Source organism: Cottoperca gobio, chromosome 21 (genome assembly GCF_900634415.1).
Source record: "Cottoperca gobio chromosome 21, fCotGob3.1, whole genome shotgun sequence".
Taxonomy (NCBI): domain Eukaryota; kingdom Metazoa; phylum Chordata; class Actinopteri; order Perciformes; family Bovichtidae; genus Cottoperca; species Cottoperca gobio.
In genome coordinates, this window is record NC_041375.1 from 10,540,100 (window position 1) to 10,551,193 (window position 11,094).

At 41.1% G+C, this 11,094-nt stretch overlaps 1 protein-coding gene across 1 annotated transcript; it reads left to right on the forward strand.

Annotated features, from left to right (window-relative positions):
- Nucleotides 1-6,332: 6,332 nt before the first annotated feature.
- On the forward strand, nt 6,333-9,995 carry serp2 (stress-associated endoplasmic reticulum protein family member 2). Its single transcript, XM_029459283.1, has 3 exons — nt 6,333-6,508; nt 8,544-8,616; nt 9,566-9,995. Exons 1-3 carry the CDS (start codon nt 6,425-6,427, stop codon nt 9,604-9,606), a joined length of 198 nt encoding a protein of 65 aa, XP_029315143.1. The 5' UTR covers nt 6,333-6,424; the 3' UTR covers nt 9,607-9,995.
- Nucleotides 9,996-11,094: the final 1,099 nt, after the last annotated feature.

Consider the following 11,094-nt stretch of genomic DNA (forward strand, 5'->3'; position numbering starts at 1 on the left):
GAGATATAATCTCTCCACCGAGTCCTGGGTCTTCCCCGGAGTCTCCTCCCAGCTGGACGTGCCTGGAACACCTCCCTAGGGAGGCGGCCAGGTGGCATCCTTACTAGATGCCCGAACCACCTCAACTGGTTCCTTTCAACGTAAAGGAGCAGCGGCTCTACACCGAGTCTCTCCCGGATGGCGAAGCTTCTCACCCGATCTCTAAGGGAGACGCCAGCCACCCATCTGAGAAAACACATTTTGGCCCCTTGTACCCGTGATCTCGTTCTTTCGGTCATGACCCAGCCTTCATGACTATAGGTGAGGGTAGGAACGAAGATCGACGGCCCCTGCTTAACCTGTCTTATGTCAGTCACTGTGTTGTATATCTTTAAGGTGTCAGTGCGGGACAAACTGCGATGGGGAAGAAACCACTGATTAACTTAGATTTAACGTATACGCGGTGTACCGGCCTGGGAGTGTAACTCATTTCAATTCCGCGTAAAACAGAACCATAACCACAAGCAGACTGATCAGAAAATGGCAACACAGAGGCGACGATCACAGACTGCGAGCCACCTGTGTCTCTTAAAATGCGCACCAGACACTGATCGGCAGGCTTGCCGGTTAAGGACACGAACCCGTCGAATATGAACGGCTTGAAGCATTCAACAAAAGTGTCACCATTATCACGATCTGTACAGGCTTTAATTAATCCGATGCCTCTCGGCTGTGACGTACTCTGGGCAGGTTGTTGTTGCTCTTTATGTTTAAGTGTCAGACAGTTGGCAATGATGTGTCCAGGTTTATGGCAGTAGTAACACTCCCTTTCCTCTCTTCTACTCTGTACTGATCTGGGCCGATTAGGCTGCAGAGCCGGACCATAACGAGGTTTCTCAGCACAGGCTGACGGGAAAACAGCCTTGTGAGTTAACACGTACTCATCTGCTAGTACTGCAGCAGAGGAAAGAGACGTTACTTTCTGTTCATTTAAATACACAACAATCCGATCAGAAACACATTTCTTAAATTCTTCCATTAACAACAGTTCTCGCAGAGAACTATAGTTGTCCACTTTACAAGAGGTGCTCCATTTATCAAACAAAGTTCCCTTTTCCCTGGCGAACTCAGCATAGGTCTGGGATGGAGCTTTTCTATGATTTCGAAATCTCTGTCTATATGCCTCAGGGACCAATTCATCAGCGCACAGGATAGCAGCTTCAACCATTTCATATCTCAGGCTATCCTCTAATGAAAGTGCAGCAATAGATTCTTGAGCTTTGCCATGAATCTTGCACTGTACTAAAAGAGGCCAGACCTCAGGCGGCCACTGCAAAGCTGAGGCAATGCGCTCAAACGCACCAAAATACAAGTCTACTTCAGTTTCACGGAATACTGGCACTAAAACAATGTTTTTACTGATGTCAAAGGCACTTCGGGGTAGTGAAGAGGTGGAGGTAGGGGACGTACCTGTGGCATCTACACACGCCCTCGCCGCGTGTATCTGTGCCTCTAGATCCAGCTGACGCAGTCGTACGGCTTTGTCAGCTTCTATTTTCAGTTTCCTGATCTCATGCTGAGCTTGTCTGTCTTGCGCTTTCTCCTGAGCCTCCATTTGGAGTCGGGCAAGGCGGACTTTAAGTCGAGCCCCGTCTCTGGACCCTGAACTGGTAGAAGTCAGAAGGCTCATAGCGGGGCAACGCGAACGGAGTTTTCATCCGCCCGTCTACCTCGCTATCAACTTCCCCCCCCCGCTTCAGCAGTTAACTTTTCACTCAGAGTTTCATCAAACACAGCAGGTTCTGACCGTACTGGTAACACAACAAGCATCCCCTGTTCCACCAACTCACTCACCACTAGAGCTTTCAGCTCTCTCTTAAGGATAGATGCAGCATGCGTGACACTGAAGTAGTTAGCAGCTCATCTTTACGACACGCGTCAATTTTATCCACAGAGGGATCGGCCAAAAATGACTCTACGTCGAACGGCGCCATTTCCAAAACAACAATTGCATTTTTAAACAATCCACTATCTAGAAATAACTTATATAAATATTTGTTTTGGGAATCTGTTAATTTATCCCGGACGAGCCCCCATTTATGTTACGACCCGGCTCGGCAAGGGAAAAGGGAGTAACGTATAACCAGATGTTTGATGGTAAAATAAGATATATTTATTATATACAGTGGACAATTTGGCAAACAATTGCTTTTAACGACACAACGAAGAACAAAAGGAGGATTCTTAACACAAGAATAAGGAGGCATTAAGCCAAACTAATAAAACAAACTCGGGGTGCAAACTTGATAACAAAAGAACACATAAAACAGCGCCGGGACACCCTAACGACTCACCACTTACTGGCCGTAACAATGGTGGTAACATAACCTGCATAACAGATCACCCAGGATTCCAATCAAAGTGTCTGGATGTTGCAGACAGCCTACCAAAGGTATTCAAAGAGGGACAGACAACAAGCAGGTGATCAGCCACGTAATGAGTAAGTTACTTGTGTGCACAAATGTGTAGAGCTCAGAAACTTTGATGTATTTATGAGAAGTCGAATGGTCACTCTGAAACAGTCACAGAATAAATAGATAAATAAGCAAATAAGGTTGAAGTGATTACCATTGACATTTATTATCTTGTATTTTACAGAATGTATCACTATATGGCATACCGCCAGCTGGTGAGATTCTGCTGGGAATACTTGGTAAGAACCACAGACTGCCATCATGTGCCATTCACAAGATCTGTACTACGTTTCCATCTGACAACTACACGTCGTTCAAGTATCAGCACTTTATTAGAGTCAATAAAAAACACAATGTCAGTTCAGTGATTGAATCTGCTTCTATACAGCACAACAGCATCCCTCTTGTTTGGTTCTTCCACCGACTGCTGAGTGGATCTGGGACTTCGAAAGGTTCCTCATCAACATTGTCTTGGCACAAAGCGTAGAGTCTCGGTCAAGAGTTTAGTAACATACTCTACAAAAAAATATGTTTTATAATCAAGCATTATATATAATATGTGTGTGTATGTATATGTGTATCTGTATTTGTATCTTACATCAATATTGAAATATTATGATGCTGACCTTTGGAACAACCAACCTGGATTGGAACTTGCAGTCCAGCTGACCTGACACGTGATCGCGCCTGCATGGACTTGTGGTGTATCCGTGGAGGGGGATCCGTCTGCACAGCAATTTCATTCTGACATGTCTGAAATGTACAAAACACAACTTTACTAATAAATCTTTCAAACCAGCTTGAAATTGTATTGCATGTTTATATATGTCTACGTAAAGAAAATATCTAATAACATTCATAATAAAAGATGTGGTTGAATTGATTGAGAGAGCAATGATATCAAATCAAACAATTAAATATATGAATTATGTACATGCATGTGGTGATGCTATACTTTTTTAACACGTCATGTGCAGGTCTACTGGTACTACAACTGTAATGTACAGATGACGTACAGTCTGTATACTTACTGGTGTACACACAGCTTCCTCCCCAGTGTGGATGTCCAGTAGATGGTCACTGGTCATACAGGTATCCTCAGTTCTGTCAGTGGCTTCATTCACCAATGTTTCAATACCTCTGTAATAATAGGGTGATAGTTAAAAGTTAAATAGACTCACGCTTTTACTCAAACTACAGAATAAAATGGGGAAGCCTGTTATAAACATTGAATCTACACTTAATTAAGCTAATGAAGTGTAATTAGCTAAAGTTATTAATACTACAAACAATAACACACAGATATTGGCTAGGGCCTGGTGTAAATTTGTTACATACAGTAGGCCTAGACCGATTATGGCTTTATGCTTGAAACAATAAAGAAAGAAAACAAGTAGCACGGCTTACCTTCGCTCTCTCCCTTTTGGCGAATGCATTTCGTCGTCTCTTTGGTGGAGGACTCTGCACTGGCGGACATGTTTGAGTCGGCGTGCTGGCTCGTGCTAGCTGGGGTCTCGGCAGTATTGTAGAAACAGCATCTGCGTTCAGTTTTAAATTATTTTTGAATCTCTTTTCCTTGGCGAGCATAGTTGATTGTTCGAAACATGATCTCTCAAAGTGCTGCCCACAAATTGTTGGTTTCATCGACGCACTTGTTTTGTCCATAAACGCAACATTTTATCATCTTTTGGCCACAGAAAGATTTGGAGACGGCCCCACATCCCCATACAACACATCGCTTGCCAATTATCCTTGGCGATCTATTGTTGTTCATTCTTTATCATAATAATTGACAGCAGTCTTTGCTGGATGCTTCAACGCAGACAAACACTGGCGGCGGTATGTGTTCTACTTGTGACGTCATCACCCTAACATTGCCGAAGTGGATGTTCCCGGAGCAGCGACCGATTGTTGTTAGCGGAAGTCATTTCTATGCTGTTATGATCGCGATTTATTAAGAATACATCAATAATACAAATATATATATGGCACATTTCACAATAGAAATGCAACATCTATCATATACCAAGCCCAATAACACTGACGAAATATAATTTCGTAGGCTCTTTAACCATTTGTTTCTCTTGGGCATTCTGTGTACTGGGGTAAGTTATTGATCTCATGATCTTTCTTGATGTTGGTTGTAGCTCTTCATAGACTGCTGCAAGTCCTTTTAGCTCTGATCTAACTGGTGAAAGTGTGTTGTTCCACTGTTCAATCACAAAAGCAGGCTCTTGAATCAGTTTTTGGTGAGCAAGCTCCCTCAAGATATGCTCAAAGTTATTTGCTGTTGGAAGCCGCCTGTAGTTGTGGATGATTTCCTGCAATTCTTCTTGATCCACACCTTCAAAATCTGAACGACAAGATTCAAAGATCACTCGCTCAGACTCTGACACATACTTGAGAAAGCTGTCCACAAGATCACTCATAACAAAGCCCAAAACAGCTTGCTCCAGAAGTACAGGGGCAAGTTTTACAGGAAGGTACTTCTCTTTTAGCCAGTCAAATGTGATTATTCGGCCTACACTTTCCCATTCTTCTTTACCAAAATCATGACGTAGGTATGGCACTTTGAAGCCATTTCCCATAGTGCACTGTTCATAAAAGTCATTCCAAAATTCTGACAGTATATCTCTCATAACACCTCCATCATCCACAGCCTTGTCAAGCTTTCTATCAGGAACTTGGAAGGGAAAGTCATTCTCCATGATATTTTCTTCCGAAAAAACTTGAATAAGTTCTCTCAGAATCAGTCCACGATGAAGAACAATAATCTTCTTCACTCTTTCTCTCTGATTGGCTTGTTCCTGCCACACATCCATGGAGGGAGGTATGGATGATTCCAAAGACAGCTCCAGAGAGAGAGGCAAGGTGTCATCAAGACTGGAGTACTCCATCTGAGAGATGCTTTCTGTGTGGAACGTCACAATGCCACTATCCTCTAAAGCACCGACATGAAGCAATGTTTCATGTTCTGGCAAACTAGACGCATCAGTGGAGTTGAGTGTGGTGTAAATGGAAACACTGTCGCATTTGCAGATTGCTTGATTTGACATGTCCGTTTTATAATATAGTTTATAACAGGTATTTTTGGAGCGTCATGAACTGCATTGTTATACAAACTGTAGTTTAGCTGCAAAGACTGATTAACGTTACAATTAGGCTATATATACTATCTAACGTTTACAAAATTCACCTGTAATAGTTACCTTATTTAGCACTGCATGTCGTTTGCACGGTGGGGGCAGCAGGTGATGAAGGGACCTTTGAAGACAGCGCCACTGTAACGCATGCGCACTTCTTATCTCATAATTATGACTTAGTATCTCATAATTATGATTTAGTATCTCATCATTTCGGAAATAGGCTTCCATACATTCCTGCCTGTTTCTTGTACCACTGTAAAACCACAGGGGTCTTTTTTTATAGCCTACAGACTACATTGTTGTTCTCTGTCTGTTGGTTAACTTTGTGAAACATATAATAGTGCCAGAATAGACTTATCATACTTTTTTTTTCCTCCACGAACGTAATCAATTAAAATCCATTATCGATAAGTGGAGCGCGCCCCTGGCCACGCGCTCATCTCCGCCAGGCGCAAAGAGGAGCCGCGTGAAGAAAACCAAAATGAAGCATGTAAGTTCCTGTGATAACCTTCAGAATAAAAGTTTCGACAAACACTTAGATATACGTTGTTTTGAAGATTAAGTAAACACCATCAACTAATGTGGCGAGTACAAACCCACTTGCTGCAGTTTGTAAAATACAAAATATCTCTCCTTATCTCCTGTTGAGATGCTAACATTATGCCACTAAAACTCCATGCTCGTATTTTGAAAGGAAGTTAATCGAGTTTCCGGTGTAATTGTGTCCGAGGTCTCCTAGCTTGATGCAGGGGTGCTGTCGACAGCCTGCAGCTTCAGAAAATAAAGCAGACTAATTTATCCCGGGTATTATAATCGTGCCGGAAGATGGTGGCTAAACAGAGGATCCGCATGGCCAACGAGAAACACAGCAAGAACATCACGCAGAGAGGAAACGTAGCCAAGACGCTGGTGAGCCGTTAACTGACATCAGCGAGGTGCCAGCATGACATTAGCCCAGATAGGTGACGTTCACTCCGGTATGGATACAGCATGATGATGGTGGTGGTGATGGAGAAGTGTGTCCTCCTGCTTATCACACATATGTCACACAGCAACACATTAAAAGCACCGTGAGGTCCTTTGTGATATATTCAGTATACATTATGACCCATCAAGCTGAGATATTTCATTAAAAATGTAATTTATTCACACCGCCCTCCGCAGTGTCACTTGACGGTACTTAGTTTGGAGAATAAATGATGAGCAGGTTATATGATATAGGCTGGGAAATATCTGAAACTAGTGCTGCTGCTTGATGTATTGAATGAATGCCAAATTGTAGTGTGAATAGAGAGCACTTTCAGTTATAGTGATAGTTTTCTTCTATCAAACATTTCTAAGATGGCACATTGAGTACCTGTTTGTTTGTTTTATATAAAAAAAACAAAGACACAAAAAAAACTCCTTCATTACTTTTTTAAATGTAATGGATTTTTTTTTAATCCAACCAGGCACATGTCTGAGCCAAAAGACAGCATCAGGGGTTAGTTCTGATGATAGTGATATAAACGTGTCCTTGTGACCAGTTAGTTACAGGAATATTATGTTTTAGCTCGTGCTGAAACAATAAATCAATCAATCAATTAGTCAGTTGAGAGAAAATGAATCGACAACTATTTTGATAATCAATTCATCATTTAAGTCCTTTTATCAAGTCAGTTTGACAAACATTTACTGGTTGTAGCTTCTCGAATGTGAGGATTTGCTGGTTTTATCTGTTTATTGTAAACTGCGATTTGAAGACATCACCTTTGGCTCTGGGGAAATGTGATTTTCACTACTTTCTGACAGTTGACAAAACAATCCCACGATTGATTGTATCACACATTTGTCAGCTGATGGATATTGCAGAATCACATTTCTTCACCTCTGAGGGACTCTCATCCATGTTGGCTGAAAAGATTAAATGTTCATTATTTACCTTGGAAACAGCAGTTGACAAAACAAACTCACCTCAAGGTCCATTTAATAACAACGCTCATAGTGTCCAAGGTCAAGAACGGAAGGCTGGGGAGCAATCAAAACAATCAAAAGCTCCAGAGCAGCAGCTATTATTTTCATTAATCTCAATATGGATTATGATATGGAATATGTTGACATTGTGAGTAAAACCTTGCAATTCTTAATACATGAACATAATACTCTTACAACCAATCATCTCTGCTATAATATATCTCTTTCCAACCACTCAAGCGTAACTCACTTTTCTTTTGCTATCCACAAATTATTTAAAGATTGTTGTATTTAGTTTATTTAGACATAATTACCCCATAGTGTAAGCAGTTAACTTTTACATAAGAGTACTGATTTAGGGGGACTTTAATTGGCTCATTCCTCCCTTTGAAACTCTTGTTAACAACCCAGCCATCAGTCTGACAATCTGACAATTTATTATTATCCTCCCCTTCCTCTGTCACTAAATATAGTTTAAACAGCAGATTAAAGGTCAAATATTGAGGCTGCTCAGGCTCTGTTTTCATTAACAGACTGTCACAACTTCCCTTACCAACAGCAGACAAGCATCTAACATGTCCAAACAGATGATATCATGGTGGAGGCTGACAGGTTCCCCCTGAATCGCTCTAGACTGACTGACTCATGCTGTTCCACTCATCTAAAACAACACTAACTCAGCACCTCCCAGCGTATAATTAGACACTTGGGTTCATTCAGTGCAACCACAAAGTTGTTATTGTGGACATTTTGGTGAGCAACACCACACACAAGATCATCTGTGGTGGCAGGTTTGAGGAGAAAGATTGACCAAGCAGGAGCAGCAACAACCTGAGCGGTGGTAGAAATGTGAATCCTCTTTGTAGATCTATCCACGTTAAAGCTGTTTTGCTTTTGCTCTGCAGCGTCAGTCAAATTTCTGTTGTAGCAGTATTGCTGATGTGTTAATGTGTTAATGTGCTAATGTTATATGTGTGTGTCTTTTCCATAGCGACCACAAGAGGAGAAGTATCCTGTGGGTCCCTGGCTGCTGGCTCTCTTTGTATTTGTTGTGTGTGGATCAGGTATGCACCTTTTATTCCTACAGAAGAAAGTGTGCCTTTGTGCAATGTAGTAAGCTCGTATAGCTAATATAGAGGTGGAGTAAACATGTTCTCACTCCCAACTCGACAAATACGCTTGGTCAGCGTCACTTTTCAATGTGCTGGGTAGTCAATGCGTTGTGAAATCAAACAAAACTAATTGGTTAAGTTTAGGAAAAGATCATGGTATGGGATAAAATAAGTATGTTTTTTACGTAATTTATGTTACGTACGTAAGTTTAGTGTGTTATTTACGTGACATAAATGATGTACATTACGTAAGTTTAACTTATGTACAGAAGCTCAAATAAGTTAACGTTGACTTTTGGTTTCACGCAAGACACAAACATTGGTCTCCTGGGTGAAGCCCTGTGTTTCTTCTATCCACCACAACCTTATTTATACTGTGTCACCTGATTTCCTTATTTAATCCGTCATAATTACTACGACCACTAGAGACAGCCCTGTATTTGCAAAAACTGGCACTAAAGGGGTACGTGGAGCATCATAGTTTGACGCGTAGGGCCACTGACCAAGCTGCCGTATTTGACAAGTTGGAAGTGAAAAGAATCTGGTTGATCATGCTAATAGAGTAGTACTATAATGTCGCTAATATGGTGGTGGATTAAGATAATATGGTATTTAGCTAGACTAGTAGTGTCCCAGGAAGCCATGGCAGCGTGACAGGGAGCCAACATGAACAACACCAGGACCCGGAAACTGAAGCACCTAAAAGGAGTTCAGCCATTTTATTATTTACACTTGCTTTTCCTTTTCTAAACACATTTCAGTAGCAGAAATATATAGTTTGGTATATAAGATTCAAACGTACATTTTCCTAATGTAAAGTGTCAAATGTGTTCTGTGTAAAAAGCTCATGAACACGCCGAGTTTTGATACCTTTGTTTCTGTATTTTGGTTGTACTCTCAGCCATATTTCAAATCATCCAGAGCATCCGTATGGGGATGTGACGCAGAAGGAGCGTCCGTACCCCACTCATGCCCTCCCTGAGCCTAGCTAGCCCTAGGAGACTTACGCCAAAGCTTCGGATCCAGCAGACCTCAGAGAGAAGCCTCCTCATACACCACCCCTCCTGGGGACATCTCCCCGCCCTCGATCAGCGTTTACATTGTTGCAGTCTGTGGTACTGACAGCTTTTCTATGGACAGTCTAAAACCACGCTGGCTGGAGAACATGCGTGTCTCATTACTCACTTGGCACTTGTGTGTATGAAGTTTTGACTGTTGATGTGAAAGTGTGCGCGGCCAGGGATTCCTGCTGACAATGTGCCATATAGGTCTATTAAAGTATTCGTCTGTGTTATGTGATAAGAATCTTTTTTCAAATAAATGTCAAACATTTCGGGCCAAGTTTTACTTTTGCTTTTGTAGAGTCCCTGTGTTAATCAGTGTGCACAGATGCACACACACACACACACACACACAGTAGTGTTAGGGCTTTTTAAAGGGTCTTCACACCCTGGATAACATGAATAACTGATCAACTCAAGTAGCAGTATTATTATTATTTTATTAATAAAAGTTAAGTTAGATGTTCTATTAATTTCTTGCAAAGTTTTGGTGAAATATAACTTCATGGCAACATTATCACTGATGAAAAATATAATTTACTATACTTTGGATACACGATCCATCATAGTCATAACACTGAAGAGTTGAGCTTATTATGATTAGACTGATATTTTCCTTTTGTTTGAATCAGATATCATCTAGTGAAGGATTACAAGTTTATACATTTTTAAATGGTGCATTAAAAAAAACAGCAAAATAGACGAACATAATTTAGAATAGAAGAGCAGCTGAGTTCGGAACAATCTTCAAATCCTAGAAAGAGATAAGTTAAGGGCCTTTTAATGTTTATTCATACTACATGATAAATACAAAACGTGACGTGGCCTCCTGTCATTTTGCAAACTTGGCCCATGGACAAAGCAAGCCGAGTATTCCTGGTTTAGCTTGTTGCATCAACTTTAAAAGCAGTTGATCTGTAGAGGACTTCGAGTACCACTCAATATAAACACAAGTAAATATGCATTCATTGATCAGTTATTAGAAATCTTATTTTTAATGTGTTAAAAATGATGCTTGACCTGTAGACAAATTATTGCAGAAAATAATATTGTCTAAATTTAAGGAAAATATCAGGAATTTAAGCATTAGTTGCTTTTGGATGAATCTATGAACTCCATCTAGTAGCAGCTTCAATCCAAACACCACACAGCTTTACCTCACTGCTAACAAGAGGGTTCAACAACATAGCAGGCAGTCATTATCCTCGATTCAATAACACCCTGAAGCAGAGAGGACTTCCGCTACACACAACACATGCATGAGTTGATTCCCAGAGACAAACTGCCCGTCAGCACTCAGAGGCTCACAACCAGCAGCCTGAGCTCAGCAGCCAGGAGAAAGATTAAGAAAGAGAGGGTGACCCAGATG